The 17,236-nt window shown below is 32.4% G+C and overlaps 1 protein-coding gene across 2 annotated transcripts in view; it reads left to right on the forward strand.

Moving 5' to 3' along the window:
• The window catches only part of Ccdc112 (coiled-coil domain containing 112), a 29,912-nt gene that overhangs the window by 11,624 nt on the left and 1,052 nt on the right, over positions 1–17,236 (forward strand). The window contains exons 2-9 of one of the 2 annotated variants that reach the window (XM_047557007.1): positions 324–445; positions 4,959–5,080; positions 8,098–8,187; positions 9,981–10,056; positions 10,425–10,815; positions 14,269–14,682; positions 16,041–16,136; positions 17,114–17,232. In XM_047557007.1, the coding sequence (XP_047412963.1) occupies positions 324–445; positions 4,959–5,080; positions 8,098–8,187; positions 9,981–10,056; positions 10,425–10,815; positions 14,269–14,682; positions 16,041–16,136; positions 17,114–17,232 (1,430 nt within the window). The remainder of the gene's footprint in view (positions 1–323; positions 446–4,958; positions 5,081–8,097; positions 8,188–9,980; positions 10,057–10,424; positions 10,816–14,268; positions 14,683–16,040; positions 16,137–17,113; positions 17,233–17,236) is intronic. The other variant, XM_047557008.1, reaches the window with a different exon arrangement.

Below are 17,236 nucleotides of genomic sequence, written 5' to 3' on the forward strand. Positions count from 1 at the left end.
TTATTGTTTCCATAATGTCTTATGCTGCACCTATCATATCATAGATAGTGTTCAATCTATAGGTGACAAATGACTGGTGAATGACCTAGATCTTTTTTGTAAATAATCTCTGGATTATTTATTATTATTATTATATATTATTAATTTAGCATTTTAAGATAGAAATTCCTTCTTACACAAAATGTATTTTTGAAAAAATTAAATTGACCTTAAAATGACACTCAATAAACTCCAGTATTGATGTTTTACCATCTGAAAAAATTTTCTCATTATTTCTTACCACTTGTATTACGGATAATACCTTCTTGTTATTCTTTATGCAGAATGATGGCTGTTTTAGTACTTCAGGTGGAATTCGTCCTTTTCAACTTCAAAACTGGAAGCAGAAAGTTAGTCGAACTAAGAAAGCAGAATTCATACGCACAGCAGAAAAATTAAAAAACCAGTAAGTATGTTTTGTTCAAATAACATTACTAGTCAATTTATAATAAACAATATTCACCCTACCAAATCCTATACTATTAGAAAATTATAGTCACTAGCCTGTCAACCATAACAAAGAAAGGTGGGAGATATGAAAGGACAAATGGTAATACAATATTTAATATAAAATTGTAAGTGAAATTGTTTCAATTTTATTTTATTTTTTTTTACCATTTTTAATTTGTATTTTAAGGAAAACAAAACAGTTGTTTCTTTAGATTTTGCATATCAGATAAACAGATTGAGTACATTTTCATTTTACAACTGTAGGTAAACATTCAGTAAGTATTTTTGGGTAAGTGAATAATTTGTGGGGGTTAAAATATATATGTGTGAAAGTGCTTTATAAATAAACATGTATTTAAATTGCTATTCTTCCTACTTTGCAAAGGACGATTATAGGGAATAAATATCTTCCCATGGGTTAGTTAGTAAATGATTGATTTAGGGACTCTTATGGGTGGACTTCAGCCACCTGAAAGCCATTGTATTTTTTACTAACCAGTGCTGTTCTTCAGTAAAGCCTGTTGGAGTGTGTCAGTGTGATCTCATTGAGGAAAGCAGTGACTAGTTTTCATGAAAAATCTGTACCCTTGAGTTACCTTTTTTTAAAATAACATTTGGTCTCTACTCTTTTCTGATCTATTCTATACATTATGATGAAATTGAGAAGTTTCTGTTTATTTTAAAATGTTAGTGTATAGTATATGTATTTAGTCCTTAAATAAGCACTGATATTTATTGAATGTTCATCATTGTCTGCAGCATCATGATATAAATATCATGAGGAATGGTAATAATTAGAACTCAAAGTGCCCCACTCTGCTCTATAGTTTTTTATAAACATGCTGCTTTGAATTTAAACACTATCAATTTGCCAAAGAACTTGAGAAAAGGAAACTATTGTAAGGAATAGTCTCTGGAACAGAATTAATGACAGTTCACTTAGAAATTCTGCCAAAGAAAAACTATACTATTTGAATTTTAAAAAGTTATACCATATGTAGCTTTTGGAGATTAATTCTTACTACATTTATATAATACTTGTCTTTTCCCCCCAGCTTTATTGAAGTATAATTGACAAATAAAAATAGTATGTTGTATACAACATGATTTTTTTAAAGTGAATTTTTTTAGCTGCAGCTTTATTTTACTTAGTTTTGTATGTGGTTCTGAGGATTGTCACAGATGCTAGGCAAGCACTCCACCACTGAGCCACAATCTCAGCCCTGATGTTTTGATATATGTATACATTGTGAAATTATTATTGCCATCAAGCTAAATAACATATTCATCACCTCAGATATTTACTCTGCACACGTGTGTGTATGGAGTGTAAATACTTAATATCTGTTCCCTTAACATGTTATACTGAATAAAACAAGTCAAATTCTGAAAGACATACATGGCATGATCTCATTTATATGTGGAATCTAAAAAAGTTGAATTCAAAAACAGACCAGAAGGGTAGATACCAGAGGGGTGGTATGTAAAGGTTAGGGGTACAGATAACGGGGAAATGTTGTTCAAATACTATGTGTTCACATTGGTTAATAATAATATAATAATAATATATTTGAAACTTATAAATACTATCTCTTTAATACCCAGAATTCAGTAAAATACTATTTACTTATTTGTATTTTTTTCTAAAATGCATTACTCTAGGTAGATTGGATTCTTGTTAGGTGTTCTGGTTTATATTTCTTTCTAGATGGCATAATGTCCACTAAATGGTTAAGGTCCATAAATATAGCAATTTGATGTGTTTCTGTTCAATTCTTATTGAATAATAAGGGAAAAACAATTTGTTGTATCATTGTTATTTAAAAAAATTTTTTTTTGGTTGTCGATGGACCTTTATTTTATTCATTTATTTTTATGTGGTGCTGAGCATGGAAACCAGTGCCTCACACATGCTAGGCAAGTGCTCTTCCTAGCTGAGCACGGGGAAATGTTGTTCAAATACTATGTGTTCACATTGGTTAATAATAATATAATAATAATATATTTGAAACTTATAAATACTATCTCTTTAATACCCAGAATTCAGTAAAATACTATTTACTTATTTGTATAAGTAAATTGTTGCTGAGCCACAACCCCAGCCCCATCTTTCTGTTTTTAGAGTAGGTAATACATTCACATAGCTCAAAAATTTAACAATATCAAAGGGTACTCAGTAGACAGGCTCAGTTTTACCCTTAATTGCAGCCATCTAGTTCCTCTTCCCTCAAATAACCAGTAGTACTAGTTTTTTGTATATTCTTCCATTTATTTTATGTGTTTATTAGGAAATGGAAATATATATTCACATTTGTCCTTTTTATGTAAGTGGTAGCATATGGTACATACTGATTTGCATCTTGGTTTTTATTGTTGCTGGTTTTATTGTTGGTTTTATTGTTTTTAACTTCAGAGTATATCTTAGATACAAAGGCATTGTTGATTTTGTCAGGTTCTGCAATGGCATGGTAGTTATATACATCAAATATCCTTAATCTCCAGAGATGTACATGGTAGTATGTTAGAGAAAAACTGCATAGGGTGGAGGATTTACTTTAAAATACTTAAGCAAAGGAAAGAAAGGATAGATTAAAGGAGAGGTAAAATTGTTGAATCAGAGCGATATGAAAGGCACAGCATGAGGGTAGATGAGGGGTCAATTTATCATTCTCTGGCTGTGGGCATGTTTGACATTTTCATAAAAACTTCGTAATAAAAGAGTGTCTTCTTGGAGATGTTTCCTGTTCAGTGCATGGAATATACTTCTGCTGCATTATATTCTGGTATTTGAGTGTAACATGACTTATTTAGCCTGTTCTAAACTTGTGGATGTGTAAGTTGTATTATAACAAACAATGCTGCAATTAATTAATCCTCATAGGTCCACATTGTTTTGCACATGTGTGTATCTTCAGGATGAATTCCTAGGAGAAAATACTGGGTCAAAGGCATATGAATTTGTGATGTGATAAATATTGCTGGATTGCCATCCATAGGCAATTTATAATTTCACCAACAATGTATGAGAAGATCTATCTCCCCACAGTTTTAACCAGTGGAATATATTATTTAAACTTGTGATTTGGGGATAATCTGATAGAAATGCAGTGTTACTATGTTACAGTTTTAATTGCATTTCTCCTAATTTGAGTTTGAACATCTTTTCATATATTTAGCAATTTGTTTCTTTTAGTATATTTTGAACATCTTTACATGTTAGTATTTCTAGTCTGGCAATAGCAACATGTAACTGTCATATTGTATCCTGTGTCCTTGGCAGACATTTCTATTTGATCATAATATTATCCCTGCTCCCTATCTAGAGCCTTCATGGGATTCCCAGTTCTTAACACACAGGACTTTAGTAGTAACCCTCAATGTGTTAGAAATGCCAAGTAGAATGAGTCTATTCAATGTCTCTGTTCTACCTCTTGCCTCCTCTTACAAACATCACAAACCTCCTAATCATACATGCTGAGATATAATCCCCTCTGCCTTTAGGGCCTGAGGCTTTCTCATCTATTTCCCTGTTGTGCCTCATAAATATTAAATTTTTCTCTGTATGGCAAGGTGAAAAAGACTGGTAGTTGCCCCTCAGATTGTGTGAAATTAAGTCAATGGCCAGAGATACTCCAGCACTCATTAAATCCAGGATTAAGGAAGAAATATTCATATTAATTTCCACCTTGTGAGAGAAAGAAAACTAACATTAACACAATTAATTTCTTTGCCCAACAAAAAAAAAAATTCTTAATAATTTATCTTTTGTTTTATCCAAGGGCTCAAACTAGCAATTACAACTTCTTACTGGTACATGGACTAAGTCCAAAGAGCAATAATAAGATGAAAGAAGCTTTGAAATGAATGAAGACATTATCCCTGAAGTATACTCAATTTCCTGTCTTTGTAGCTTGTTTACCTCTTGAAGTTTTAGTGTTAATATCTGCAACTTGAATTTCCATAGTACATATTTATATATTGTAGAAAGATCCCTCAGATACTTTATCTCATTTGATGTTAATTATAGCCCTGTTAGGTAGTACAGCACTGTTATTAATCCTGTTAGCCATGAGATGAGTCACATCAAATGAGGTTAATGACTTGGCTAAGGTTACAAAGTTAAAGGTATCTACTGCTAAAAACAGTGATCAACAGTGACTGCCGTTTTCAGACCCCATTGAATTGGAAACTATAGACAAGTGGTCTTGTGTATTTTCAAAGGAAATTCATATATCCATGTTATAAATTAAGTAATAGTTCAAATTACAGTTGATATTGGTTGAACTTATTCCTACCTACTATTTTGATTCCTTAACCTTATTAATCTAAGTAATTGCATTCTCTCTTTTTAAATGAATTAATCTATTTTGAGTGTCTTCATATTGTAAACAGTTAAAATATATTTACATCATATTTATACCAAAAATATATTTAAATCATATTTATACCATTTGTTTCTTTTCCTAAAGAGTTATTATCATAGAAAAAGATAAGCACAGTCATTTCTACAACCAAAGAAGTGACTTCAGAATTGAGCATAGTATGCTGGAAGAATTGGAAAATAAATTGATTAACAGCAGGAAAACAGAAAGTAAGTTGAGTTCATGATGAACTAAAAACTGTTCAGTGAAATAAAGTTATAGTTTTGCCCTGTCTTTGTCTTTGTGCATTGACTGTATTATATTCTGTATCAAGATATTTTAGTTGGTAGTAATTTTGTCTTTTTAAGGGACATGTGTTTATTTTCTCAGGTCACTGTTTAGTCATTCTAACTGGAATGTTTTCTAAGTATATTTCTTTAATTTGACAGGAAAGAGAGGGTTTTGGTGTTTTGGTTGACGAATTTGTAAATGCTATTAAAATTTCCTAAAATAAAAACAAAATGGTTCTGAGCTATCTGATCTTAGCTGGTCACCCTGGCATTATTAACCAACCTCTGGACTCAGTAGGCATTAGCAGATTTAGAATCTGTACTGTATGAGGAGAGCATGTCACATGATTATTTAAATCTGAGTTTCCTCATCTGTACTCTAAAACCTACCATTTCTACCTCAGGGAAGATAATATATAAGAAAGTGCTTTAAAGATTGCAGTGAATATTTTCTAATATTGTTATGAAAATTAATCATTTTCAACAGAGTGTACTAAATGCTAGCCTTAAAGAATTCTATGAGAATACCTTGTAAAATTAAATTCTTTAAGTTGAGAAATCCACTTAATAGAAAAGCAACTTAGCATTGCTTACAGAAAAAATGATGGTTATCAGTTAGCTAAGCTTTATGACATGTTGACTTACTATGTAGAGATTAGGCTATTTATGGTACTCTCATCAGCAATTAAAAAATTCCTAATAACTTTTTTCTTTCACAGTACAAAATTATACTATTTTTAGAAGTCATCTTTTGTCAGATAGTGGCAAAAAATAATCCCCCTCTTCTGTTGGAATGACAATAGGACCTAATATAAATAGCACTTTTCCAGTTCTTTCTCCTTTGAGTCATAGAAAAGTACAGACTTTGCTGATTTAGTATTTGTTAATTTCCCTTAGTTCTTTTGCAAGCAAATGGGAAACTAATCTTTCATTTCTTGGTTATGTTCTTAAGTAGAATATCTCAATTTGTGCATTTTTAAAGCCTACTTGATTTTCTGTTTTTTTAAGACAACTTCATTTTCATCTTTTTATTTTCCTTTGTTCTGTAGTTTTGCCTTTTGTTATTAAGACTTACATATATCTAAGACAGGAAGGAGTGTATTGTTTTACTATAGAGATATAGAAGCTTCCACTTTATAGATCACTGCTCAGAAATAGTAAATACCTTTTCCTTACCTCAAATATCCGTGCCTCAGTTTTAGCCTGAATTTAAATTTTGTTGTTCTTTGGCTATGCAGAGTGTCAGTTCCAAAGGATAAATAAAATAAGGTTGTTTGCCATGTAGTGATTTTGCTGTAGCTAATCAAGCTAATAAAACAACCAAAAATTCTTTCTTAATTATTTAAACTTACTAGAGAAGTTTCTTGACTTAAAGTTTTATGACAATGTTTTATAACTTTATAGTCTTGATAGTGATCAAGACTATTAAATTAATGGGATAAGCTGTCTTTTATAGAGCTCTCAAATGTTAATTAAAAAATAGAACAAAGCCACATAAATATTCAGAAGCTTCTTTTGGATATTAGCCCTGACTCTAAGATTAAATAACCTTAAAATTCATAACAATTGATTATTATTATTGTTATCATTATTATTGCCAGGGCTGGGGGCATAGCCCAGTGTTTGCCTTGCCTATACAAAGTCCTGGATTCCATTCCAACACTGCAAGTAAATAAAATAAAATAGAATGTCTTTACAGACTTTTGATACTTCATGCTCATTTGTCAAAAGTTGCAAAAACAGCTGGATGTAGTGGCACACCCCTGTAATCCCAGTTGCTCAGGAGGCTGAGGCAGGAGAAGCATGAGATCAAAGCCAGGCTCAGCAAAAGTGAGGCACTAAGCAACTCAGTGAGCCCCAGTCTCTAAATAAAATACAAAATAGGGCTGGGCATGAGGATCAGTGGTTGAGTGCCCCTGAGTTCAATCCCTGGTACCCCCACCAAAAGTTGCAAAAACAAAAGGAGGAGGGCACATAAAGTACCCAGTGTTGATAAAATAATATTACTGTTATACGAATACATATGCATGAATATGAATATTTATAACATAAGCCTACTATTTAAATAAATCTTAAAATAATAATATTACTTCAGAAAAAAATGTGAAAGAAGAATCTAGTCTTTCTACTACTGATAGAGACCACTTGAAAATGTCTGAGACTCTTAACCTGTTTTCCAGACTTTTTAAGCCCAGGGCTTAACATTTTACCTCAGGATATTCCTCTGGTTGAGCTTGGCACCTGTAGCATAGATACCACTTAATGGCACCTGAGGGACCTCTTCAGGGGCATGACAGTGACACCAGTAGGTATCCTCGCACCTCTGTCTTAGAGAATGCATTTAGATGAATTTAAATCTTAGTGGGAAGTTTGTCGGTATCCATAGAATTAGTAGTTTTAGTATTCCCACTAAATTCTATTTCCATAAATCACAACAAATTAAAAAATGCTTTAAGCCTGGTGCAGTGGTGCTGTACTACCAAAAAGAAAAGAAAGAAAGAGAAAGGAAGGAAGGGAGGGAGGGAGGGAGGGAAGAAGGGAAAGGAAAAGAGAGAAAGAAAGAAAAAATATTTTAAAGAACAAAACATGATAAACTTAAACTACTAATCCTGCATTTAAAACAATGTGCAATACTTCATTCTCCACAGAAGGTAAAAAAGACATTTCCTTGGCACAAGTTTATAGTAAAATTTAATCCACTATGCTTTTAAATATTGGAGAAAATTAAGAGATATACTGTTTTTAGAACAAGGGTACCTATTTCGGTTGTTTTTATATAAACATCTTTTATTCTTTCGTTGTTCTTTGCTACCTTTTGTGATCAGTGATGTGAGGCACCTCACATCACCTCTGATCAGTGATGTGATCACTGATTATGATCAGTCTTATGTGTAGAATCCTAATTGCAACCACACTTGTCACAGAATAATTTTACAGTATGTGCTTCTTCCTCACAGGAGCAAAAATCCAGCAACAGTTGGCCAAAATACATAACAATGTAAAGAAACTCCAGTATCAGTTAAAAGATGTGAAGCCTACACCTGATTGTAAGTAAATTCAAATGGTAGAATTTTTGATATATTAATATTTTCTCATGCTCATTAGAAAAATTTATACTTTTCTAATATGAAATGTCTATTTTTCTTCTTGACATTAATGATGGTAACAACTACTTTATTGTTTGGAGATTGATAAGGATATATCAACTGTAGTATCTGGTGTTTACATAGATTTTTTTTTTAATCTTTAGAGTGCTACCAAATCCTTAAAAATTATAAGGTAGGATAAACAGATATTAGTGTCATTTATAAGACAGAGAATCTATGGTACAAAAAGTTCAGATTGAGTTAATTAAGGTTAGAGGGAACACTGATGTCCTGATTTCTGGCTTAGTTCTTTTCCTGTCATTTGCTTTTTGAAATAATTACCTTTCAGAGGCATTTCAAATGTGTAAGAAAGGTTCAATTGTATTGGGGCAAATGCTGATTTTGGGAGGAAAAGTTGGATCCCTGTCTCCTTGTTTATATTAACATTGATTCCCAAAGGTTCAAAGCAATAAAGTAAAGTACTCAAGATTATGGACTAATACAGATGACTTGATCTGTCATCTGTTAGTTTTGTAATTTTAAATTTTAGGCAAATTACTTGAACTTTTGTTTTCTTAGTTCTCATGGTGTTGTTGGGGAGATGAAGTGAAACAATGCACTAACACACTTGTGCAGTGGTTATAACATAGTGAGCACTAAATAAAAGGTCAAATATGAATAGTGTAGTTATTTTTCATTAAATAAAACCATAAAATATTAGAATAGAACATAGTTTAATATATTTATAATAATATTATGTTTAAAAGGATAAGAACAAAGTATAAAGAAAAAAGTGAACATAACAACTACTTACAAAAACTTCAACCTGTAAGCAAATGTGATAAACAAATCAGAAAAGTATTAATAGTATATATGTAATTTTAAAAGCCAACATCCATTATATACATAGAATGCCAGAAATTAGAGCAACCAAAATAAATAACCTAATAGAAAAATTAGCAGCATAAGATTATAAGGTATACAGTGTAGCTAAAGAAATTCAAAATACTTATAAAAATGCTCAGGCTTATTATTGATCACAAAAATGTCAGCTTACATCAGTGATGATAAAGTTTTGCTGCATTTTGGAAATGGTTAAAAGTACATAGGAAGGGGCACTCAGAGAAACAATGAGTTGGTATAGGGTCTTTGAAGAACAAGGTAACAGTATCTAGCATACTATAAACTTTTCTACTTAACATTTAAAGTTTTATCATTTATTCTCTAAGAGCACTTATTTGAGTGTGCTAAAAATGTATGCAAGGAGTTTTACTATGGCATTGTATATATTTAAAAGTTAAATTGGAGAGTGGATTAAATGAATTACGATAGATGTAGCCATATATAGCCACAGGAAAAGTGAGATAGTGATGTGTGTGTGTGTGTGTGTGAAAATTTAATCACAATTTTTTTTACCTAAAAAAAAAAATTTTTTTAATTTATAGTTTTTTTTAATTTTTGTAAAATTTTGTTAAATGAAAACTCCAAACAGCAGTATGTTTTGAAAATTTTTGCAAAAACTAATATTAATTATAACATTTAATTCTATGGATACATAGGAAAATTATCTGTAATCAAAAATAATTGTAATCATAAAAGTTTACTTTTGAAAAAGGTTTATTAATTCCTTAGGCCAAGAAATATTTTAAAATTAGGGAAACATTCCACTTTTTTGTCTTAATTTTTAACTCATCTATACTGAAATATAACAAAATAATTTGTCCCTGGCTTTTGTTTTCTCTTTCTTTTCACAGTTGTTGAAAAGCTCAGAGAAATGATGGAAGAAATTGAAAATGCAATTAACACTTTTAAAGAAGAACAGAGGCTTATGTATGTTTTAAACTTACTTTAATATTACGGACCTTTAATTTTTAATAACACCACTAGATTGTTGTATACAACCATATTATTGTTTTGTATTTGAATCTTACACAAAAGAAATATAACACCTCTCCTTTTGTCTTACAGTTTAGATGACTTTTCATGTCTTTAGGGAATTTTCATTCATATTTGGACACTATAAAATTTCAAATAAGAATTAGAAAGATTGATTTTATCATTGAGGAAACTTAAGGCTTAGATTTATAAATTTAATGTCAATTAGAGAAGAAGATATAGAGTCAGGAATAATTGAATTTGAGGGAAACTGGAAGATTACTATGGCTTAATTTTTATCTTCAAACTTTTTAAAATTTTAGATATGAAGAGCTTATTAAAGAAGAGAAAACAACGAATAATGAGTTGAATGCCATATCAAGAAAAATTGACATATGGGCTTTGGGTAATTCAGAAACAGAGAAAGCTTTCAGAGCAATCTCAAGCAAAGTTCCTATAGACAAAGTGATACCAAGTAGTCTTCCAGAAGAAGTGGTAGATTTTGAAAAATTCCTTCAGCAAACAGGAGGGCGACAAGGGGGCTGGGATGATTATGACCACCAGAACTTTGTAAAGGTGAGAAACAAACATAAAGGGAAACCAGCATTTGTGGAAGAAGTTCTTGAATACCTTCCAGGAAGAACACAGGATGAAGTTCAACAGCATGAGAAATGGTATCAAAAATTTCTGGCTTTAGAAGAAAGAAAAAAAGAGGTAATAATAATGGCTGTTATTCATTGTATGTTTCTCTGATCTGGGCACTGTGCTAAACTATCATTAACTTCGTAGCAACCCCTTTAAGTGTATTTGTAGTTGTTTTTACCCCATCTTACAGAAGATGAAACTGAGGCAATATGAATTTAAGTAATTTTACCCAAGTTAATGGAACTATAGTTAGGCTTCCTCAAGGGCACAAATTTCTACCCCTAAGAATTTGCACAAGGGGCCATAAAATTAGTAACTGTGGACTTTGTCTCCATTTCTTAAAACTGTATATAATTTATATCTACTCAGACTTTTGAAAAAAAAATCATCTTTTCAGCAAAGGTTACATTATTTTGAATAGAAAGTCAGGAAGCAGAGGAGAAAATACTATTAAAAGAGGATTTTTTGTTTGTTTTGTTTTTGTAGTCTTCAGCTCTGATGAACTTTAACTTGCTTGGTTTAACAAGAAATGTATGTCTGTTCAACAGATGACACACCTAAGGAGCAGCAAGGAAATATTGATTCCATGTTTAGTCTAAAGTTTTAGAGGAAGTAGCTACATTTTTTGTTATTGTCATTGCGTGCCCCCTACCTCCCTTTAAATAAAGTGAATGTACTGAGATTGATTCTTGGAGTTTGAAAAATATTTTTGAGACATGTTATTTTTAAAGACTCAAGAGAAAACTAGCCAACATGGCTAAAAATAAAATAAAAACTAAAAATAAACTAAAAATTATTTTGTCTTTTCTTCTGGCTACTGAAAAGAAAGGGGTGTTCTCAGAATACTCCTTAAACTAACAAAATTAGCATCACCTGGGAATTTCTTAAGACCTTATTACTAGACCCCAATCCCAGATCTAATCAGAACTAAGACTGACGGGTGTTCCCAGCAATGTGTACTTTACCAAGCCCTCTGTGTTACTTGTTTCAAGCTCATATTTGAGAACCCTCACTGGAAAAAAAAGGAGCAGACATTGTACTGCTTATAATAAAAGTAAACCACCCCAGTTCCAGATTACTGTTGTTCCCAACCACTCTGTTTCTTGATATTTGATGATTGATTGGATGTAGGAATGAGATAGAAGGGGGTGTAGAGTGGAAGTAATAGTTCACTGAAGTAAGAAATGTTGGAGGAGAAGAGGGAAATTTGGGGAATATATTAGGAATTCAGTTTGAAATCTACTGAGTTTAGGATGTGTGGGAAATTTAACATTGCTATCTTCCACTTACTTTAATGTAGCCTTTTTTTTTTTTTTTTCTTTTTTTTTGGTGCTGGGGATCGAACCCAGGGCCTTGTGCTTACAAGGCAAGCACTCTACCAACTGAGCTATCTTCCCAGCTCCTAGCCTGTGTTTTTTGTGAATGAAGCTACTTACCATTTTCATACATACTCTGAACTTTTTAAGTGCCCTCCAGTATCTTGTTCTTACTTTATGTGCCTCTATTCTTTCCTCTTCAATGCCCAGCTTATCAAAATCTGCATAGAGTAGAAGCTGCCTTTTTCTTGCCCACCCAAACATAGTTGTCCTCGTCACACTTTCACTAACACGTTGCTTATACTTTTTTTTTTTTTAAATGATGTGCTATGGCATGCCCATGTGGTATCTCCCCAAGAATAGTGCTGCTCAGACTTGGTCTGTGGACTGGATATTAGTTTGTAAACTGTTACTGGTTTACAATGAGATAAGGTGATTGCCTGAAAATCAGTTCCCAGTAAGCACACTATTTAATTCAGTTGACTTTTTTTTTCCCATAGAAAATTTTCTCATTGAAGGCAGCAGTGAATTGATTTACATTGTCATGAATCCCTGATACTTTTTTGGATTGGCATTTGAATGTGTTATATCAAATGGTATTTGGTATTGTTTAATCATTTATGAATCTTGTCACATTGCCTTGTATATAATATACATTCCATGTGAATTTAATGAATGAATGGTACATGATAAGATGATAAAATGTATTTATATATGTCCTATGTGGCATTGAGAAGGCCACTAGAATTTTAAATAATCTTTCCATATCCAATCTATACAGATATTGAACTATTTTATTATTTGTGTTTTTACATTTATGAAGTACTGTCTTCCAGGTACTGCCTTGTCGCCACCTGTGGCAACAGTTGTGCGGGTATTTATCGGAGGCGGACTGGGAATAAACTACTTATCCTATATTCACTAATTTATAGAGGAAAAGAGACTTTGAGAAGAAGAGATGCTTTGCTTAGAGGTTAGAGGAAGAGAAACTTTGCTTATCAGGAAGAGAGACTTTGCTTAGAGGAAGAGAAACTTGGAGAGAAAGATAGGCTTTGCTTATAGAAAGAGAGACTTTGCTTATCAGGAAGTTTTTAGAGAAAGAGAGGTTTCTACACTTATCAGAGATCTATTTCTTCTTAGAGTTGCATCCCGCATCCTGTGAACTAGGTGCTATCTGTCTGAGGGCTAGCTGCTTCTTCTAGCTGCTTCTTCTCTCGGCTAGCTGCTTCTTCTAGCTGTTTCTTCTTTTGGCTAGCTGCTTCTGCTTACTGCTGCTCCTGTTCTCTGCTAGCTGCTGCTTTTCTCTGCTAGCTGCTTCTGCTTACTGCTGCTTCTGTTCTCTGCTAGCTGCTACTGCTTGCCTTCTGCCTACTGCCCGCTTATATTCCCTCCAGGAGGCGGAGGGCGGGGCCACACCAGTTAAGATCAGACGAGGAGCCAGTTGCCCTATCACGGCAAAGGTTAAAACGAGCAGGAACACTCGGGAACACCTGTGCATGCGTTGTGTGCATGGACTTAAATGATAAATCACCTGAATGTGCTTATGTTAATTAACCTCTTCACTGCCGATGTGATCAAAGCAACCTCCGGCTGGCCACCAGGCACCATCCTGGCACAGCCCACATGGCACAGCCCCCAACAATGCCTCATTTGGTCTTCACAATAGCCCTGCATAAGAAATACAGGACAGAGTAGTTTATTGATTTATCCAAGGTCACATCTAGTAAATGGCAAAGCCAAGATTTGGTCCCAGATAGTCTGACTTTGGGGCTCTTGCTCTTAAACTACCTCACTTTTAATTCTGCTTCTGATATTTGAACAGAGAAAGATCACCCAGAACATAGGCTAAGCCTAGAAAAAGAATTTGGAAGCAAAAGTGAAATGATTACAGGAAAGGGATGTTGCCCATGAAAATAAAGCAGGTGAAGAGAAGAAGACTTAATAAATATAGTCCTTGTGAGCCTAAGGATTTAGAGAGGAAAAGGAAGGCCAAAAGAATGACCTACTATTCAGAGTTTTTAAAAGAGTAATATTTTAAAACGGAAGTAGAAAAAGATTTTCATTGGTTCAAACAAAACTTAAAACCCTAAGTACCCAGCATCCTATAATTTTTATCCTTTCTAGAAAGATGGAATTGTACTTGTATTTTATATTACTTTGGAATAAATATTTTTCTCTTACTATCTTTTTTTTTTTAACTCTTTAGTCTATTCAGAATTGGAAAAGTAAAAAGCAGCAAAAAAAGGAGAAAATTTTCAAGTTAAAAGAAAAGGCAGACAACATACCTATGCTCTTTCATAATAAACTAGAAGATAATCAAAAGCAAAAAGAAGAACAAAGAAAGAGACAGAAATTGGCAGTTGAAGCTTGGAAAAAACAGAAAAATATAGAAATGTCAATGAAATATGCTTCCCAGTTAAAAGAAGAGGAAGAGAAGGAGAAAAAGCAGCAGAAAGAGCGTCAACGCCAGTTTAAACTAAAATTACTTCTAGAAAGTTATACCCAGCAGAAGAAAGAACAGGAAGAATTTTTGAAGCTTGAAAAGGAGATGAGAGAAAAGGCAGAAAAGGCAGAAAAAAGGAAAACTGCTGCTGATGAAATTTCCAGGTTTCAAGAAAGAGTAAGTAAATATATTTCTTAAATAATACATAGAGGTATTATTTCCAGATTCAATTCAGCAAAAGTTGAGTGCATATTATACATCAGAGCTATGCTTGGCATCACCATACTAAAATGAGTAAGCCAGACTCTCTTAACTTCTAGTGGGTATAATCTAGTGGGAAGGTATATACAAATAGATTTCAGTATCAAGTGGTAAATAGTGCAGTGATTGAGGTGTACACAGATTATTTTAGGAGGTGATATACAGGGATGCTTCCCACCGCTATGAGAGAAAGAAGGTGTTGCTTGGGTTGATTCTTGAAGGAGAAATCTTTCCTAGTAGTGGGAATACCATGAATAGCATCTTAGAAGAGTGTTACAGCATGGTGCAATATAGATACTTGATGTATACTTAATTCATTTTGTCCCATCATCCCAGACGTGAAACACTTACAAAACTTAAATTGAGCAACAAATATACCAATTATGATAACTTTGAAATCATATTTCCAGAACTGAAACTTTGTGACTTAATGGGTTAAAAAACTCTGTCATTGCTAGGTAATAGGACTGCAGGTAATTTTCAACAAATATATCCCAGAAAAACATTAGTAAAGACAAAGTGGAATTAAGTCCAAAAAATATTAAGACAAGGAAAAGTTTTTTAAATGCAAAAGGGTGCAAGTAAGATATAACTTATGCATGTAACTGTTAAGAATTACTATGCTCATCAAAATGTATAGCAGTAACATTAAAGCAAAAAATAGTGGAAGTATAAAGAAAAATAATAGACAAAATACATTAATAATAGAAATTTTAGTTCATTTTTTAGTCCATATATAAAAATCTTTCCCAATAACAGAAGATTTCATGCCTTCTTACTCCCTCAAAAGGTAAATAGGACATGTAATAAAAGACTTAGAAATAAGAAAACCAGTAAAACAGAAAATATGAGAAGTCTAAAGCTAGACCTATCTGTAGCAATAAATGAAGATGAACTTATGTATTAAAAGGAATTTTAGAATGAACCTTAAAGTGAAATAAGTGATACCTAAAAGTGTACAGAAAGGATGGGCATGTTACAGTTATATTTAGAAATAATAAAGCTCTTAGCCTTTGTTGGAAATGGTTGATATTGAAAGAGTATTGATAGTTAAGGTAATTTAATTTTATTTTCCAACAACTAAATTTTAAACAAATTCTAGTTTTTTTAATACTATTTTTAGTTGTAGATGGACACAATACCTTCATTTTATTTATTTATATGTGGTGCTGATATTCAAACCAAGTACCTCACACATGCTAGGTGAATGCTCTACCACTGACCTACAACCCCAGGCCCTAATTTTTTTTTCTTAATGTAATTTTTTTTTTAAGGATTTACATAAACTTGAATTGAAAATTCTAGACAGACAGGCAAAGGAAGAAGAAAAGGCAGAAAAACAAAGAAGAGTGGCAAAATTAAAAGAAAAGGTACTCTGTACTGAGATTTAATTTCTTTTTTAAGAAACTACATGAAAACAAAAATTATACATATTAATGGGGTACCATGTGATATTTCAATACATATATATTCATTGTGTAATGTTTAAACCAGGACAAATATAGCTATCTCCTCAAGCATTTTCATTTCTTTACAATACCACTGAAAATCCCTTCTTTTAGCTTTTGGAATTGTACAGTACATCATTGTTATCAACAGTCACCCTACTGTCATTAGCACACCAGAACTTGCTCCAAACTATAACTCAGTACTCATTGATCAGCCTTTCCTTATCTCACTCCTGTCTTAATTCCTTGGTTTCTAAGTCTACTGACATCATATGTATTTTCTTCATATCATTTTTATATTTGTATACTTTAAATTTCCTGTTCATTAATATATTACAAAACATAGGCTTACAATTTTAAAACTATCATTTGAATTCTACCATTTTACATTATAAGTAGCCTTTTCTTTCACCCTGAATTCTCTCTCTTCCTACTTTTTCTTCTCATTTTCATTCTTTCTTTGTACCTGTTTTTTATACCTGTGGCAGCTGTGATCATTTGGAATCTCACTGATAATACTGAGAAATAAAGAGGTTGATGATCTGAAGGATTAAACAGAGGACTCATTGGTGGTTATTTATCCTAAATTTTTGTCTGCCCATATCAGTATTAAACGTAGCTGTTTTACATTTTTCTCATAGTAAAAAGAGAAAAAAATAGAAATAGAACTAGGAAAAAATCTAGTAGTTTATTAATAAATTGATGTAGTCCAAATGCTATTTTAGCTATATGAGCACACTTAGAAGTTTACTGAACAGGTTAACAGTTTTATTATTGTTTAACTGCTATCAAATATGTTTTTTAAAACTGCTTTGTGTTATGTTACTTAGGATCTTATTCATTTAAATACAAACTTAGTTCATATAAGTTAACTGACACTATTTTGCTTTTGATTATAGGTTGAAAATAATGTTAGTAGAGATCCCTCTAGGCTTTACAAACCTACCAAAGGTTGGAAAGAACGAATCAAGAAGACAGAACCAACAGGCTCTGGACCTCTTCTACATATCCCACATAGGTAA

Source organism: Sciurus carolinensis, chromosome 6, assembly GCF_902686445.1.
Source record: "Sciurus carolinensis chromosome 6, mSciCar1.2, whole genome shotgun sequence".
Taxonomy (NCBI): Eukaryota; Metazoa; Chordata; class Mammalia; order Rodentia; family Sciuridae; genus Sciurus; species Sciurus carolinensis.